The following is a 19,475-nucleotide window of genomic DNA, read 5'->3' as shown; positions in this document are numbered from 1 at the left end:
AAGGGGGTGTAATATTTCAAGATAGGTGGTTTGAGTCAATAAGTTTCTATACTTTTCCCCATTGACTTCAATGTTAAATTTGAGGTGAGCTCGAACCTATGAGTAGTAGTTAGGTTGATTGAGGATTTAATATTTGTAAATAGGTTGTCCCAAAAGAGGGTGAAATCTGGTTGAAAATCCAGTTATTAATTATTTTTTTTAGCTCTTTCCCCATTGACCTCAATTTTAAATTCTGTGTTTTAGTAGTTATTTTAGTAGTAGTTATTAATTCTTTTTAATTGTTATTATTGTTATTAATTGTTATTATTAATTGTTAATTGTTATTAATTGTTATTATTTTAGTAGTAGTAGTAGTAGTTATTAATTTTAGTAGTTATTAATTCTGTGTTTAGTAGACCCCCAGCTCTCTCTCTGGGCTCTGTCCCCCAAATATTCCTACAGGTCGCACAAGATCTGCCTGCAACCCTCTTATGGTTAAACTGCCAAAATCAAGACTCTCTGCTCACCTTCACTCCTTCATTCCTCTTTTCTCCCGCCTCTGGAACAAACTCCCTCACTCTCTTCAATCCCACTCCACCCTCCAGGTCTTTAAAACAGCTGTTCACCACCATCTCTTATTTTCCCCCATCCAAAACCTTGATCTTTTCTACCCCCGTTAATTTCACCCCAAATCCACTTTTTTGAAATACCAACTTCTGTCCTGGAAGTCCTTGGTGTCCTTGTGTTTTATACTTCTCCCACCCCCCACCCCCTCCCCCTTCCCACGCCTCCTCCCCCCAAGCTCTCTCCCTCCCACACATCTCCCTGCTCTCAAATGTTGTGTTTGTGTGCTTCCCCTTCTCTCCCCATCTTGTCTTCCGCTCCCTCTTTTTATATATTTTGTTTGTCTGTTTGATTTGCTTGTGAAATAAATGTTAGCTCTTTCACGAGCCTCGATTCTGTATACAAAAAAAAAAAAAGTTGGTAAATTAGCTTTGTAAAAAGTGGACGCAATTTTTTGAGAAAAAAAGGGGTGTAATTTTATGCGAGAGGGGGTGTGATTCAATCAGTTTTTCCCTTTTTCCCATTGACTTCAATGTTAAATTTAATGTGCATCAGAACCCCCATTTCCCCCCTACTCATGTTGGACACTGTTCAAGGAAAAGCAGAGTTCTTGAACTCTGTTTTCACTCAAAAGGCCAATATCCCAAATCCATACCTTACGGTACCTACCTTTTCCCTATTACACAATGTTCCTTATGGCACGTGGACTCCTCCACCTCCACAGATGAGAACGTTCTTACCCAGCTCCTACTCAAGTGGTTGTCTGATTTTGTCTGAGTGAAAACAGCTGGACTCATGGGACTCCATGTATTGGTCCTTGATCATGTCATTTCCAATGAATTCTCCCTTCCGACACATGATTGGTCCTAAAAGGTGCATCTTTGGACCTACATTGATTGATCTGAATCTCCAGCAATGATCTCTCTTGAAAACCATCTTTAGCATATTATATATCAATGACCATGTTGTGTAGAATGATACATCGTGCCTGTGAAAGACTGGCCGCTGCAGAATCCTTATTGTCACACCTGGACAAGATAAGCTGGTCAATAACTTGGAACAGGACGTTTAACATCTGCAAGTCGCACTCATTATTTTTACAAGGGTCGGCAATAAAACTATCATATCCATTTCTTTGATCAGCCACTGGAATAGGTACGGCCCCCGGGACTCCATGGTCTCACTATCTGCCGTAACCTTCTTCTGGAGGTGTTCAAGACTTTCATATGGAGCTCCATGAAGTATGACTCCCCAACTCTGAGTTGGTGTTCCTAATTCACTCCTCACTCCTCTTGAGGTGGTTGCCTTCTTGAGTGCTTGAGTGACTCATCTTGAGGAGGTTGAGGTTGGAGACCTCCCGCACAATTGGAATCTAAATGCAGGAGTCACTCTCCAACTGCCGGCAAGTTTGTGGGCTCTTCAACCTTGCATCTGCCCATGGCCTCAGCCCTCTCCAAGCCTCTGCAGGTCACATCCATTTCCCAAGAACGTTCACTTGCTCACCCTCTCAAAGTCCAGACTGGTTACCTACCAGCATTAATTTGCCCATTATTCCCCTGATTGTGGAGTGTCTCCCTGTGTCCGTCGTCTCGTCCCCACTTCATACTTCAAATGCACTGCCCATCACTACCTCATGTGGTCACCCATGCACATTTACAATCTCTTCTACACACACTGATTATTTACCATTCTGTACTTCTCTGGAACATTCTTTCTCGTTTTTGTGTTATTCTTGTGTATGTCCATCCTCCCAACCCTTCCCTCCCCAAGCCGCCATACCCTTCCGAAGTCTGTAAACCTTCTGTCTTTTCTGGTTGAGCTCCTCATTAAACCTAAACTTTTTACAGCGTAGCCCATGGAGCAATGCCATCTGGAACAACGTTTGTCTGTCCGTCCGGTGTATGTACAGTATGTCCCTTCCAGTATGTACAGTATGTCCCTTCTGCCGGCATTTTGCAGGTTTATTCCCTTTAAATTTTGTTTTCTCTGCAACCATTTGTCCGATTGACACAAATTTTTCACCATAGGAGCGCCTCCTCCTGTATAATTTTTTTATGATAATTATGACGTTATAAGTCACGTGGTATGAAAACCGAAAAACTTTGCACCTCTATCTCCAAAACCGCTCCATTTATTTAAAAAATTCAAAGGTAGCTCATTGTAAAGTACTCCCCATGGGGAATAACATGTTAATGATGATGTCATAGGTGCTTTCATTATGACGTCATAAATCGACAAGTACAACGCTTGATCCGATCAGTATTAAATTTCTTGAGCATGATCCAACTATAAATTGGTTGATTAAAAAAAATTGATGACGTCATCGGTCACGTGGTTCCGCAGCCATATTTTTATGGGTTGGGCAATGCCGTCTGGAACAACGTTTGTCTGTTCGTCCAGTGTATGTATGTATGTATGTCCCTCACAAACGTCTACCAATCAGAACTGAGGATCTGGTCACTTGACAAGGGACAGCAGATCCTCCACTCAGCAGATTCAAGCACAGCTGCGCCGCTTTGTTAGACTATCGATTTGTTTTTATAAAAAGTGAGAAAACGAATACAAAATTGTGAGTATTTGAGTGTATAGTGTGTAGTAGTGTATAGTATTTGAGTGAGTATTTTAACTTTTTCAGTTTTAAAAACAATTATATACAAAGACATGGATTTTGCTTCTGGAACATCATTTCCCCAAGAAATACATGACGGTCATTTTAATGATTTGGATGAGAACAGCCTTACTGTAAACTCCCATGATTATTCCTCCCAAACTCCTGCAGACCTCCAGGTATCAGACTTACCAACGGATGTGGAATTTCATGGTGTCAAAGCAGCCAGGTGTGTTTGTAAGAACAACAGAGGAGGGCATTGCACGTGTCCTCAACTCGAAGTATGCATTCTTGCTCGAGTCCACCATGAATGAGTATCATCGACAGCGAAACTGCAACCTCACCCAGATCGGCGGCCAGTTGGACACCAAGGGCTACGGCATTGGCATGCCACTAGGTAAGTTGGACCATCTTACTATAATTCACCAAATGTCTGTCTGTCTGTCCGTCTGTCCGTCTGTTCCCAGGTACCGAAAAAACGGCTGAACCGATCGAAACGAAATTTTGGGTGGGTAATCCTGGGACCCCCTGGAGTAAAGTAGGCGTAAAAGATAAAAATTAAAAAGTGGAGTAAAACTGGAGTAAAATAAAAGTAATTTTTGATTGTGTCAGTCCCAGTGAGTCGCAGAAGTCCTTTGCTGAGGAGCCATGGCTGGTGAGAGAGGTACCCACACCCAACCAACTGGCATGGTGATAATTGAAATCACCACATATGAGGAAGAGAGAGTTGGGATGAGTTGATAGAAGTTGATCCATATTATATCAGACAGCGAGATGTAGATGGAGTCATCACTGTTTGGTGGACGGTGCAACACACATATGAACAAGAGGTAGGAGCGGAGGGGAAGCCGTAGCCAGAGGTACTCCTGGGGGTGAGGTGGAGAGAGGGAAGTGCAGGGAGGGTGAGGAAGAGAGTTTTTGATAAAGATAGCAACACCACCTCCAGGACGAGGCTCAGGTCTATCATACCGGAGGAGGGAGTAACCCTTGAGAGATACTAAGGAATCAGAGACATCATGAAGGAGGAAAGTTTCTGTTAAGCAGATCACGTCTGGTTTGTCAGAAGCAACCTGTATGGAGAGATCAGCCAAGTTTGAGCGAAGGCCCCGGATGTTTGAAGTCCATACCGTTAAGGAAGAGGAAGGGGGAGCATCGGATACAGAACAGGGGGGGGGGGGGGTAGGGTAAGATGAGGAAGAGGAGGAAGAGGTAGGGAGAGCTGTTGAAGGTGTGTCAGAGATTTCAGAATAGCTCGGAGAAAGGGAAGGATGGGGCGGACAAAAGGATTTATGGTGATTGGGTGAGGCACAGTGAGGTGTTATTTGAGGAGGAGGAAGAGCGAGGCAGAAGGTTGGGGGAGATGGAGGTGAGAGTTGGAAGGGGGAAGAAGCGGGGAGGACGCTTTGAGGAGGAGGGGTGAGAGGGGGGAAATGGAGAAGAAATGAGGGTGGGGAGATTTGAAGCGGGGTTAGGGGGGAGTTTATGAGGGGAGGGGTTAGGGGGGAGTTTAGGAGGGAAGGGACAAGGGGGGGGATTTGAAAGGGATGGGAGATGGGGGAGATTTGGAGGGGAGGGGTGAGGGGGGAGTCTAGGAGGTGAGGGGGGAGATTTGAAAGGGATGGGTGATGGGGAGGATTTGGAGGGGAGGGGTGATGGGGAAGATTTGGAGGGGATAACTTTGTGAAAGGTGTCGTGTCGTATTATAGAAAAAGGTGTCGTATAATATACGACAGAATACAGTACTTCAGGTGAAAGGATATCCTCATGATTCTACAAGTCGCAGTTGGTGACCACACTGTGGTCATTTTTCTCTTGTTCATTTATGGATGTCGCCCTAGACAAGGCATACAGCCACTGTAGGTAAGGGGCTAAGATAAAGGTATAAAAATATAAGGATAAAGCAAAACAAAATAAATAAATAAAATAAAAATAACAAGAATTCATCCAAGACACCGGAAGTAGCAGAAGTCAGGTACATGCGATTAAACCTCAAAGATGTAGGAAGCATGTTACAGGTAGTGAATTCCAGAGCACGAGGGATAAAACTACTTGCACAGCCTTTCGTTCTGCATCTTGGATCAGCTGTAGTGCATGGGGGTGTGGAGATGGCAAACCGAGTCTTGCGTCCAAACACTCGTACGGGAGGAACCAAGTTAGAAAGTCCAACAGAACATTTACCATGAAAATATCTGTAGAACAAACCAAGAGTGGCACCTGACCTACGGTGAGTATGGTTGAAGAGTTGAAGCCAGCCCCACACCAACCAGGTTGACTATGCGTCTCTGGAGCCGATCAAGTAAAGGTAAGTGGCAAGGTGGTGCTCCACCCCAAATGTGGCAACAGTACTCAATGAGGGAACGTATAGTTGCCTTTTTCAGGTACAAAATGGCCTCAGGCGGTAAATACCTCTGCGCTCGATAAAGACAACCACTCTTAGCGATACCAGAAATGTACCTATCCCAACGGAGGTTATAAGACAGGTTAGAAGACATGTCCAGACCAAGAAGCCGAAGCTCCGATGATTCTGTTAAGGTTGAAGATCTCATGTGCACAGAAGGGAAACACCTGTTTCTAGAACGAGACATGGACAACAGTTTAGTTTTCTTTGCATTTAAGGTTACCTGCCACATATCTGATGGAATAGGTACAGAAGTGGGGATGGAGAGCCATGGATGGAGAGCCACTTCAACACATTCTCCAAATCATTGTCCAGAGAAACTCCAACTTCATTACGAGTGGCGTTGAGTGAATCAGCAGATGGACAATAAAGTGAGGAATCATCAGCACACGTGGCTAGATGAGACAGAACATTATCAGGAAGATCATTGATATAAACAAGGAATAATATGGGACCAAGGACAGAACCATGTGGAACACCAGAATTGATGGAGCAAGTTGGAGAAGATTGACCCTCAAGTTCCACCTTCGTCTAGCGATTTGTAAGGAAAGTCTACCCGATGTTTCATAGGCAGAGTGACTCATCAATGTGTGAGCTGTCCCTCCATGTGCCGAAGTTCATTGCTGGGCGTTAAAGATCCCACGGTGTCTTTCATGAAAAGTAGGTGAGCTATCGCCGGCATTCTGGCCAAATTCTAAATTCCTGCCCTAACCCACAAGAGACGGCGATGCCCTCAGCCAATGATGCTTCCCCACAGCCTTGTGCTGCAAATGAACGAAGAAGAAGATTGAGTTTATTACTCTGACAGGTAGGTTCAGAGGAAACTCACTTACCTTTGTTTTCTCTATACTGGGTTAATTTCACAAGGCATTGTATCACAAAGTGTGCCTGCAGTCCCTTGGATGGACGTTAATAAACTAGGGATCCGTTTGTTGGAATTCGTTGGAGGAGTTTAAACTCTAGTGGTGCCAAGTAGTTTCACAGTCTCGTGGTGACTTTCACAAAGACTAGGAAAGTTATTGTCGCTGGCATCCTGGAAGAATTTCAAATTGCGCGAAGTAGTTGAGTCTGGCCAACCTGTTTGGGAAAGATTTGGGCCAAGTCCACATGCTCTATGAGCTATGGAAGATCCCTCAATAAGGAGGTACTAATTGGCACGATTGTAGTAGTAGTAGTTGGAGTTGTAATATAAGTAGTAGTAGTAGTAGTAATAGTTGTTGTAGTAGTAGTATAAGTTGCAGTAGTAGTTGTAGTAGCAGTACTTGTAGTAGTATTAGTAGTTGTAGTTGTAATATAAGTAGTAGTAGTAGTAGTAGTTGTAGTAGCATTACTAGTAGTAGTATTAGTAGTTGTAGTTGTAATATAAGTAGTAGTAATAGTAGTAGTAGTTGTAGTATAAGTAGCAGTAGTAGTTGTAGTAGTATTAGTAGTAGTTGTAGTAGAGGTACTTGTAGTAGTATTAGTAGTTGTAGTTTGTAATATTAGTAGTAGTAGTAGTTGTAGTAGTATAAGTAGCAGTAGTAGTTGTAGTAGCAGTACTTGTAGTAGTAGTAGTAGTAGTTGTAACAGTACTTGTGGTAGTATTTGTAGTTCTAGTTATAGTTGTCGTTGTAATATTAGTAGTAGTATAAGTAGCAGTAGTAGTTGTAGTAGTAGCATTAGTTGTAGTAGTGTTAGTAGTAGTAGTTGTAGTTGTAATATTAGTTGTAGTAGCTGTAGTTGTAGTACTATTAGTAGTTGTAGTAGTATTAGTAGTAGTAATAGTTGTAGTTATAATATTAGTACTGGTTGTAGTAGCAGTAGTAGTTGTAGTAGCAGTAGTAGTAGTAGTAGTTGCAGTTGTAGTAGTAGTAGTAGTTGTAGTAGAGGTACTTGTAGTAGTATTAGTAATTGTAGTTGTAATATAAGTTGTAGTAGTAGTAGTAGTTGTAGTATAAGAAGCAGTAGTAGTTGTAGTACTTGTAGTAGTAGTAGTAGTAGTAGTAGTAGTTGTAACAGTACTTGTGGTTGTAGTTGTAGTTATAGTTATAGTTGTCGTTGTAATATTAGTAGTAGCAGTAGTAGTTGTAGTAGCAGTGCTTGTAGTAGTAGTAGTAGTAGTAGTAGTAGTAGTAGTAGTAGTAGTTGTTGTTGTAGTAGCAGTACTTGTAGTAGTATTAGTAGTTGTAGTTGTAATATAAGTAGTAGTAGTAGTTGTAGTAGTGTAAGTAGTAGTAGTAGTAGTTGTTGTAGTAGTATTAGTAGTAGTTGTAGTAGTGGTACTTGTAGTAGTATTAGTAGTTATAGTTGTAATATAAGTAGTAGTAGTAGTAGTAGTAGTAGTAGTAGTGGTTGTTGTTGTAGTAGTATAAGTAGCAGTAGTAGTTGTAGTAGCAGTACTTGTAGTAGTAGTAGTAGTAGTAGTTGTAACAGTACTTGTGGTAGTATTTGTAGTTGTAGTTATAGTTGTCATTTTAATATTAGTAGTAGTTGCAGTAGTATAAGTATCAGTAGTAGTTGTAGTAGTAGCATTAGTTGTAGTAGTGTTAGTAGTTGTAGTTGTAATATTAGTTGTAGTAGCTGTAGTTGTAGTAGTATTAGTAGTTGTAGTAGTATTAGTAGTAGTAATAGTTTGTAGTTGTAATATTAGTTGTAGTAGCTGTAGTTGTAGCAGAAGGAAATACGCGTGTCTGTGACCTGGCACGGGTCGTCTTTACAGCGCGATTAATACTGCGCAGAGCGCGGGGAGCAGGGCAAGTTCGTATACGCACGTCTCCTCTCGTAACTCACTGAAAAACCCCGAACTGCCAACTGATAACTCCAGCTCATAACTCAGCGCTCCGAACCAACTGAAGTGGGGGGGGCTCTGGGCACAGGGTTATATTGCCCCGCCCTAGCCCGAATCGAATGTTCCAAACCCCGCCTTTTGCCGCAGTGGTAAGTCACTCCCCTCGAGCCCTGATTGGCGGCTCATGCTTACCGTTGGCTCCTCCTCCGCCTTCCTTCGGCCTTGGTCGGCTTGTTCAGGCCTGCCTCGTGGTATTTCGGCGCCAAAAACCACCCAAAGTGCCATAAGGACACCTAATTCTCATTATCCTACTCAACGCAAAACTAACACAGGAAAGGTCTATGCTTACATTTACTAAGAAATAACTGAGGTTAAACGAGGCTACATGTTGTAGTGTAACTAACTAGGAGGGGAAATTAACCTTTATTATAAAACCACAAAACCGCAACAATATATATATATATGGTTCCTTCACACAGAAACTTCAGGCAGCTCAGTTACTTTGGGTTCTCGGACTTTTATGTGCTGTTGTTATCCTTTCTATTTGGCAAGCCCTCTGGTGTTATCAAAACAAATTGGTTGTTGGTTTATGCAGAGGCCTCTTTGGTTCCGTATGAATTCCTCTTTGGTTCTTTGGTTCCGCAAGTTCAGCCCGAGAGCAGACCGCAAGATGCTGAAAGAAGTCTCTAAGAACCCCAGAATGTCATCACGGGACCTACAGGTAGCTCTTGCCACTGTTGATGTCAAAGTGCATGAGTCCACCATTAGAAAGAGGCTGCACAAATTTGATCTACATGGGAGGTGTGCCAGGAGGAAACCTTTGCTGTCCAGAAAGAACATTAGGGCAAGACTAAAGTTTGCCAATGAACACCTCGGCAAAGACCAGCACTTCTGGAACAATGTGCTCTGGATGGATGAGTCAAAGGTCGAGCTATTTGGCCACAGTACCAGAAGGCATGTTTGGCGAAAACCAAAGACAGCATTTGACCACAAGAACCTGATACCAACTGTAAAGCATGGTGGTGGAAATATTATGGTTTAGGGCAGCTTTGCTGCATCAGGGCCTGGGCAGCTCACCATCATAGAATCCACTATGAATTCTTCATTGTACCAGAGGGTGCTTGAGGATAATGTGAGGCCATCTGTCGGAGAAGTTGAAGCTCAACCGAAGGTGGACCTTGCAACATGACAACGACCCTAAACATACCAGTAAATCCACCAAGGAATGGCTGAAAAGAAAGAAATGGAGGGTTCTGGAATGGCCAAGTCAAAGCCCGGATCTAAATCCCATCGAGATGTTGTGGGGGATTTGAAACGAGCTGTGCATGCAAGAAACCCCTCAAACATCGCACAGCTGAAAGAATTCTGCATGGAGGAGTGGGCAAAAATTTCTCCCAGTCGATGTTAGAGACTGGTAGACAGTTATAAGAAACGCCCACTTGAGGTTGTTTCTGCCAAAGGGGGCAATACCACCTATTAGAGCCAAGGGTGTACTTACTTTTTCCACATGCGAAATTTGCATTTATGTTTATTTAAATTATACAATGGACTACAAAATGTAAATGTTTCATGATATTTGTTATATTATATCACCTTTATCTATCAATATTGTTGAAATGAAGATCAAATAGCTGTATGTTGAAATATGTTGAAAAAGTCAAAACTTTACATGGGGTGGACTTACTTTTTCACGTGACTGTATATAGCAGAATTATGAGAATAAAAAGGATAAGAAACTTTATTTTAAAAGTTAAAGATTTAACATGTTTCAATCCCACAGCATCATCTTCAGAGATAAGCTTCACTTATTTACAGGAACCCAGTTTTAAAAATTCTTGGGATCCTTAGGCACAAAAAACTTCCCACAAAACGAGCATTCTTCCTTGAATTCAAAGTCTGGCAGTTGGGAACGAGTAAAGTTCTAAAAATATATACAATTGCAGCATATGGCATTCCCAACACTGAATTATAACTCATTGTTGTATATGGCACATGTAATTAGAAACATCGACTCACATGTTGCAACTCTCACACTTGGTCTTCATCATTGTCCTTTCTATTCTCCACGTCCTCTTCTTCCTCATCTTCCTCGTAAGTTTCTTCAACATCTTGTTGTGTTAGTGGGTTTCTACACTCGTCCCCCCCCCTTCACACCAACAGTAACTCGTGCATGATAGTCCATTAGCTGCACAACCACACCTCCTGCTGCAGGCAGTCCCCTGTGCTCGACAGCTGCAGCTAATGACGTCCATGAGATTTTCTGGTGCAGTTGCTTCATTGGACAGTACTGGCATTACCTCACCATTTAAAGTGATCTCCCACCCATAGTTCGTTATTTCGACAGTTGGAGGTTCATCCTTGTCTGCAGCCTTCCAAAGCATCATTTGCAGATGTGCTCTATGGATATGGAGGGCTAGGTTTCTGTCTGTTGGCAGAAGGGACTTCAGAGCAGGAGGATTCTTTCGTTTTCGATAAGTCTCATAACGGGCAGCATGCATTGACTTGCTCTTCTTCTGCCCATATAGATGTAGGAAGAAGGTTTTCCCAGTTGCTATCAGGTCAATGTAGGTAGCGTTGTTCTCTCCCACAACAGAGTCTAGACCAGCAGTATCAGTCTGGTTGAGCACTTTCAAGGCAGACAGTTTACCTTTTCCATTAGGGTAAGATACTGTGTCACAGCCTGAAAGTGCTATATATAGATAGATAGATAGATAGATAGACATATAGATATATAAATAGATATATGAAAGATATGTTCTTTCAGGTAAACAGATAGGAGATAGGGTTTTTAAATAATGTTATATGAGTTCCTTGAGGTAAAAAAAACATGGGTGTGCTCATCAAAATTAAATCCGTATCTTTAACCGTTTCTGAGTTTAGGTGATTTTAAGATTTTTATTGTTATGCATGACGGCCATATTGGATTTTGGATAGTTGGAGGGATTTTAGGAGATTAAAACCATGTTATTTGGATTCTTTGGGGTCGAAAACATAGGTCCAGATACTATAATGAAGTCTCTATGTTGCTTATTTATCAAGATATGCCATATTTAGTGATTTGACCTAATTAATATGCCAATTAGGCCAATTATGCAAAATGCTACACAGATGCAAAATAGCATCCGGCAGTTTCTGAGTCCTTAAGACCCATACATTATATTTCTACCATAAAACCTTATTATGGTATTCAACATCACTAGGTTAACCAGGTTGGCTAGCAGACTATTTAGGATGTCAGTCAGTCGTTCTGATTTTTCAAGGAAATTATTATTAATCCATAGGTTGGAGATGTAAAGTGCAATGGTACCACATTAGGGTTTCTGGACCTTGATAAGGCTTACGCCACTGTCCCGAGAGAGATGGTAATGCCAATGCTGAGGAGTCTCGGAATGGGAGTGCCAGAAACATAAGTGAGGTTGGTTGAAGGTAGTGTATGTATGAGGGAACAAAAGGAAGAGTTTTTGTGGTCATGGGTTGTTAGAAGAGTTAAGTGTGAACATTGGATTGAAGCAGGGGAGTTCAATCAGTCCACTACTGTTTATTGTGGGATGGAGCTGGTGAGCAGGAGGGTCAGCAAGGGAAGCATATTGAGAAAGGCAATATATGCAGACGATGTCGTTATTGTGATGGAGAGTGGCCATGAAATGCAGGAGGAGTGGAAGGATGTGCTGGAGAGACATGGATAGAGGATGAGCCTGTAGAAGACTGAGATAATGTGGGCCATACAGCAGAGAAAGGAACTGAACATCAGTTGAGAGGGGAAGAAGATCTGGCAGGGAAGCAAATCTACGTATCAATGTGGAACGGTGGCCGAGGATGGTAGTTCGGATTCAGAGTTGTGGAGCAGGATGCAAGTGGATGTATGTGCATGGAGGAAATTGGAGGGACCCATGGCGACCAAGCAAATATCAAGGAAATTGAAAGGGAAAGTTCTGGGGTCTTTTGTAACCCCGGCCTACCTTTTATGGTCTGGAGATGGCGGCACTAACAAGCTAACAACAGAGACTGTAGGTCTGCTCAAACGAGTGGGTCAGGAGGATAGCACGACTTAAGAGGATGAATAGAAGAAGGATGATGGATGAACTGATAGAGGATATTGATGTGAGGATGAGCTTGATCGGGATTGTTAAAGAGCCAGATGATGTCGGCTGGATGATCGGAGCCTTGAAGTATGGCAGAAGACTCGTAACAATCTGGGAAATGGTACGTCATCAGATCACTCATCACTCTTACTTTAGCGAATCAACATCACCTTTACAAGATTGACCGGCTAGTCCTGTTAAATCGACCAATGACGAGCGTCGTTAGGCCATATAGAAACAGCAATGGCGGCCTCTATGGCTTCAGCCGCGGAATTCTCGATCCGAGAAAACGGTGCATAATTCACCTTTCTAGTGCAGTTTCAAAGTGTTTGCCATTTTCCAGAAAGACCTGGAAGAAGTTCCTACCTTGTGCTGCAAGGTGGAAACTAATAGATTATTCCCCGGAGGCTGATATAGTCAGGAAAGCAGACATCAGTCTCAGTATTGTTACGTGCTCCTCTCCAAACCCCAGTCACGGTGTACCTCCGAGCCCCGAGAGGAGTCACGGCAGAAAGATGTGTTATTCTGTATGTCAAAGATCAATGGTGAAACCACACCAATTGTTACCAACAAACAAGTATTGTATTAAGATCACACAAGAATAACAGCACAACAACAATAGTAATCAATTGTACAACCAATATATATTTCCTATGATGGTACCATCAGGTTCGTACAATATAACTCACTGTGCTCCAAGTGAGCGAAAAGAAGAACATTCCCAATGTCTCTATTCCGGCATCAAGCCAAAGTCGATCCGCTCCAGTGATCGTCAGAACGATGTCTAATCGAGACCAGAATCCCGTTCGAATGACAGTCACAGTCACGCTGCCAAAGCTGCGCAAAGGCGCCCTCAAGGGGACTGGGAAATCACACCCTCGGGTATGGATGTTCCACGGCTCCCAATCGGCGAACCGCAGATTTCCCACTCAAAAGCCACGTTACACACACACACCAGATTAACGTCTGAATGCGGTGAAAATGGTTGAAGCGAGGTGAATAACGCAGGTTTATCTGTCACAGCGATAACAACTCTGTCGCAGGAATCCCTTTCCCAGGAAACCCAAAGTTCACACGTGACCCTCGTTCGCCAACGTTCGCTCAGGACCTTGAAGCAGCTCGGCTTCTTGTCCGACTCACTCACTCCGCCTTCTCTTCCTCCTCTTCCTCTTCGGCGTTGTCCGGTTCCAGTTTCATTTAAAACATTAACTTTTTTACCTTTTGAAAATAGTAATCTCTATTTCCCTTAAACGACAACAATAATAGTACATGGAATCAAAAATGTTTACAGTGGATGAAAACCACAACGGAAGTGACGAATCCGTAACAGTATGCAAATCGGCCATGTTGACATCGCCGGTTATGGTGTTTCCGAATCTGAAGATGAGCCTGATCGGCTATCCAAATCACTCTTGCAGGTAACTTTAGTCGATAGGCCTAAATTTAAGAAACTGCAAATTGATAAATGAATTCTTTTTTAACACACTGCGGTTCTGAACCTCTCACCTCGATCAGGAGCAACAGTCACTCAAACCCCATGCAGACCTCCTTAGACCTCGTTATTACTCCCACCAGGGAGTAATGCATTTGATCTTGTCCGTCCGTTTGTGTGTGTTCGTATTTTCGTGTGTTTGTGAACAAGATATCTGGAAAAGTTCTGAACGGATTTGGATGAAAGTTGGTGGGATGATTGCCCTTGGGATAAGGAAGAATTGATTATTTTTTGGTGAAGCTCAGGATATTATTCCGGATCCAGGAATTTTTTTGGGAATTTTTTTTGGGAAAGATTTTTTCTGTTTTACTGCATTAAAGATTTTATTCTTATTCTTAAATGATGTTTTTCTCCTCTAATTCCGAGATATATCAAAATTAATTATCTGACAGGGCTTACTTTCTTTTTCATTTATTGTTTTGGGGAGAGGGGGTGTTAAACAAAACGTATTATTCCAACTAAACCCATAGCGGGAGTATGCGCTCTACTGAGTGGCGTTCTAGTTTTTTAATGCCATGAACAAACTTTGGTACATCACAGGTGATTATGGTTGTGGTGAAGTTTCGTCTATATCGTGTGTGTAGTTTTAGAGAAAAGAGTAAATACCTACTTTGGGGGGCTCAAACCCCTCGTAGACCTGCTTAGACCTCAATTTTTTTTAATGCCATGAACAAACCTTGGTACATCACAGGTGATTATGGTTGTGGTGAAGTTTCGTCTATATCGTGTGTGTAGTTTTAGAGAAAAGAGTAAATACCTACTTTGGGGGGCTCAAACCCCTCGTAGACCTCCTTAGACCTCAATTTTTTTTAATGCCATGAACAAACCTTGGTACATCACAGGTGATTATGGTTGTGGTGAAGTTTCGTCTATATTGTGTGTGTACTGTGTAGTTTTAGAGAAAAGAGTAAATACCTACTTTGGGGGGCTCAAACCCCTCGTAGACCTCCTTAGACCTAAAAAAAAAAAATGTTAATGCCGTGAACAAACCTTGGTACATCACGGGTGATGAATGTTGTGGTGAAGTTTTAATCAAAATTGTGTGTGTAGTTTCCGAGAAGAAAGCAAATACCTATTTAGGGGGGGATTCGGAGGAGTGGTTTTGTACGTTTTCAATATACATCTCGAACTCATTATAATGAAAGTTGCTTTGTTGATAGGAATTCACATAACCTTGGACACAATACTTATTAACTCTGGTTGATTAATACAAGTATCCTGTTCGGGTTGAAGACCTTGAAGTTGTTAGGGTTAGGGTATTTTTATTTGTAAAGGGTTATTGGGGCTTATTAGCATGTATTTAATGTATTAAAAAGAAGAAGAGAAGAAACAGTAACCCGCAATGCAAAATGAGCATAGAAGTGTCACATTTTATTTACCCCTATTGGTTTTGTCATGCGTTTATTTTAAAACAAAATTGAAGAAATTATAGGAAATGGATTTGGTTTTATTCATGAAAAAGATATATTACGGCCATTAATTTAATTTAATTGCACCGCATTCAGTGTACCGGTACATTTACTTGTATCACAAGTTATATAGTTATTATACAAAGTTTATCAAATCAAAATTATAACGACACGGGAAATCCATTGTATTGAAAACATTGAAATAATGCAAACAAGGGTTTGGGGACAGGTAATTCCCCGTCTCCACCCAAAGCAATTCATGTAAAAATGCTGAACTGCACAATTTCCAGAATTAATTTAGAATTGAAGACCTGTCATTTCCAAACACACCCCTCCACCCCAATCCCCAAATGAACCTAATGTTGATGCCTCAGAATTGTGCAAGAGACAATACTCGAAATAACACCCCCATAACATTTTACCATTGAAATGTACACAGTTCTCCAATTTTTATTTTTTTTATTTTTTTTGTATACAAGATCGAGGCTCGTGAAAGAGCCAACATTAATCACACAAAAAGACAAACCGACACACAAAACACAAAAAACAAGGGGAGCGGCAGACAAGATGGGGAGAGAGGGGGAAGGACACAAACACAACATTTGAGAGCAGGGACATCGGGAGGACTTGGGGGGAGGTGGGAGAGGAATAAAACATATGAACACTGCAAGGACTCTGGGATGAATTACCGGGGGTAGAAAAGATCAAGGTTTTCGATGGGGGAAGATAAGAGATGGTGGTGAACAGCTGTTTTAAAGACCTGGAGGGAGGAGTGGGATTGAAGGGAGTGGGGGAGTTTGTTCCAGAGGCGGGAGAAAAGGGGAATGAAAGAGTGAAGGTGAGCAGAGAGCCTAGACTTTGGCAGTTTAACCATAAGACGGTTGCAGGCAGATCTTGTGCGACCTGAAGGAATATTGGGGGGACAGAGCACAGAGAGAGCTGGGGGAGCAAGGCCGGAGAGGAGTCGGTAGAAGACAGAAAGACCACCAACCTGCCTGCGGTGAGTGAGTGAAAGGCCCTCGGAGTTGACTACATCGCAGGAGATTCCAATGATTCTGAAAGCTTTGGCCTCAACAGCGTGAAGCCGAGCAAGGTGTGAGGCAGGAGCACCAGCCCAGAGGGGGGAACAGTATTCCATTGAGCTGCGGATGAAAGCCTTGTATGTGGTGAGGAGCTCAGGTGTGCCAAGGAAGGACTTTGCACGACGGAGGATGCCCAGTGGAGGGCGACGACGAAGGATGGATGGAGGATGCCCAGATGCCCAGATGCCACGACGGAGGATGCCCAGATGCCCAGACTGGCTTTGGAGGCCAGCTTGGAAATGTGGTTTTCCCAAGAAAGATCATGGCAGATAGTGAGACCCAAAAGCTTGAGCGACAGAACTTCTTGGAGAGGATTGTTGAGAAAGTAGATGGGAGGGTTGTCCAGTCGGTCCTTTCGGAGAGACATTGTAAGAGTGTGAGATTTGTCAGGATTGAAAGACATGTTCCACTTGTTTGACCAGTCTGTGATTTTGTCCAGGTCTGCAGAGAGTGAGGAGGCTGCAGACTGCCGATCTGAGGGATGAGGAATGGAGCGGCAGATAGTGGAGTCATCAGCAAAGAGATAGAGAGGATTTTCCAGAGAGTCGGAGAGGTCATTGATGAAGACCAGAAATAGCACAGGGCCCAGAACACTACCTTGGGGAACTCCAGCCAGAACAGGAAGGGAAGATGAGAGAAATCCATTCAGGGCCACACGTTGCCTACGACCAGAGAGAAAATCCGCAAGCCATGAGTGGAGATTTCCCTGAATACCATAGGAGGTGAGTTTGGTGAGCAGAGCTGGGTGCCAGACCGTATCGAAGGCACGTGATATGTCAAGTGAGACCTCTGATTTCCTGTTTGGCATTGAGGACCTCCATCCATTGTTGAGACAGCAGAAGCAACATGTCCAGAGTAGAATGACCTGGTCTGAATCCAAATTGATGATCAGAGATCAAGCCATTGGAGAAGAGGAAGGATTTGATATCTGAAGCAATGATGGATTCCATGACTTTGCTGATAATTGGGAGCAGGCTGATTGGTCTGTAGTTGCAAGGATCTGTTTTTGCACCTTTTTGTGTAAAGCGGTAATGTTTGCTGATTTCCAAGATGCTGGCAGATGACCTTGAGCAAAAGAGAGGGTGAAAAGAACAGAGAGAGGGTGAGATAGAGCAGCAGAGCAGGATTTTAGGACCCGAGGGCTGATGCCATCTGGTCCAGTTGCAGAATCAGAGTCGAGGTTTGATTAAAACTTCTCCACCTTGTCAGGAGAGAAGGACACAGAGTCCAGGAGCAGTTGGGTTCGACTGGGAAAGGTGGGAACAGAGAGAGATGGGTTTGGGACACAAGATTTTGAGGCAAACACAGAGTTGAGGCATTCGGCTTTGTCACGTGCGGTGTCAACTGTGTAGCCATTTGAGGTAAGGGAGGGGATGGAGGGGGAACAAACACCAGAAACTGATTTGACCAGACGCCACCAGGATTTGGAGGAAGGAGACAGGTTTGAGAGTTCAATCTTGAGTGTGGAGAGATAGTGCTTCCTGGCACTCCTGAGGGTAGAAACACACTTGTTTCGAGCTTGGTGGAAGGAACTGAGATACTATATGTTTTTATGAAGAATATTTGCCACCAATTTGCCACCAAGGAATATTAGACAATGTAATGTTTTTATGAAGCGTTAATTAACCCGAAGACCTTTCAGACAATGAAGACCCTTCAGAACCATAAGAGCCATTTTCACCCAAAAACACATTTAGACCCTTTATAACTGTAAGGCCCTAAATAACCCGAAAACCCTCTCGACCCCTAAGGGCCATTAGGACCCTAACACTCTTTAGACCCCGAGGATCTGAAAGACACAATTAAACCTTCTGTCTGATGGCCTACTGCAGTCACACTTGAAGGTCACCAATCCTTAAAAAAGGCCTGCCCCATTGGTAAATCGCCTCAGTACCAAGGTAAGTTGGTGCAAAATATAATTAATTCATTAATTTCCTCTTTCTTTCTTTTTTCATGTTCTGCTCATTTTGGTTGGTGGCAAAGTGGAAAGTCGCACGTGGCAGAGCGAAAAGTCCCACGTGGCATTGAAAAAGTCCAAAGTGGCATCGAGAAAAGTCCCACGTGGCAAAGAGAAAAGCCCCACGTTGCAAAGACAAGTGTCCCACTTGACAAAGACAAGAGTCCCACTTGACCCAGAGAAAAGTTCCATGTGGCAGTCCTAAGTGGCAATGATAAAAGTCATAAGTGGCAAAGAGAAAAGCCCCACGTGGCAAAGACAAGAGTCCCACTTGACAAAGAGAAAAGTTACACGTGGCAAAGAGAAAAGTCCCACGTGGCAAAGAGAAAAGCCCCACGTTGCAAAGACAAGAGTCCCACTTGACAAAGACAAGAGTCCCACTTGACACAGAGAAAAGTTCCATGTGGCAGTCCTAAGTGGCAATGATAAAAGTCATAAGTGGCAAAGAGAAAAGCCCCACGTGGCAAAGACAAGAGTCCCACTTGACAAAGACAAGAGTCCCACTTGACACAGAGAAAAGTTCCACGTGGCAGTCCTAAGTGGCAATGATAAAAGTCATAAGTGGCAAAGAGAAAAGTCCCACATGGCAAAGAGAAAGTCCCATGTGGCAAAGAGAAAAAAAGCCCCACGTGGCAAAGACAAAAGTCCCACATGGCAAAGAGAAAAGTCCCACGTGACAAAGATAAAAGTCCCACGTGGCAAAGAGAAAAGTCCCTTGTGGCAATGAGAAAAGTCCCACGTGACAAAGATAAAAGTCCCACGTGACAAAGATAAAAGTCCAACGTGGCAAAGAGAAAAGTCCCACATGGCAAAGAGAAAAGTCCCACGTGACAAAGATAAAAGTCCCACGTGACAAAGATAAAAGTCCAATGTGGCAAGGGGAAAAGTCGCACGTGGCAAAGAGAAAAATCCCACGTGGCAAAGAGAAAAGTCCCACGTGGCAAAGAGAAAAGTCCCACGTGACAAAGAGAAAAGTCCCACGTGACAAAGAGAAAAGTCCCACGTGGCAAAGAGAAAGTCCCACGTGGCAAAGAGAAAGTCCCACGTGGCAAAGAGAAAGTCCCACGTGGCAAAGAGAAAGTCCCACGTGGCAAAGATAAAAGTCCCATGTGGCAAAGAGAAAAGTCTCACGTGACA

General features: G+C 43.0%; 1 protein-coding gene across 1 annotated transcript in view; it reads left to right on the top strand.

Annotated features, from left to right (window-relative positions):
- The window catches only part of GRIK5 (glutamate ionotropic receptor kainate type subunit 5), a 516,667-nt gene that overhangs the window by 480,987 nt on the left and 16,205 nt on the right, over nt 1-19,475 (top strand). The window contains exon 17 of the mRNA XM_078782648.1: nt 3,323-3,548. Coding sequence (XP_078638774.1) covers nt 3,323-3,548 — 226 coding nt within the window. The remainder of the gene's footprint in view (nt 1-3,322; nt 3,549-19,475) is intronic.

Source organism: Myxine glutinosa, chromosome 7, assembly GCF_964187855.1.
Source record: "Myxine glutinosa chromosome 7, kmMyxGlut1.1, whole genome shotgun sequence".
Classification (NCBI taxonomy): Eukaryota; Metazoa; Chordata; class Myxini; order Myxiniformes; family Myxinidae; genus Myxine; species Myxine glutinosa.
This window is presented reverse-complemented; position numbering and strand designations above follow the sequence as displayed.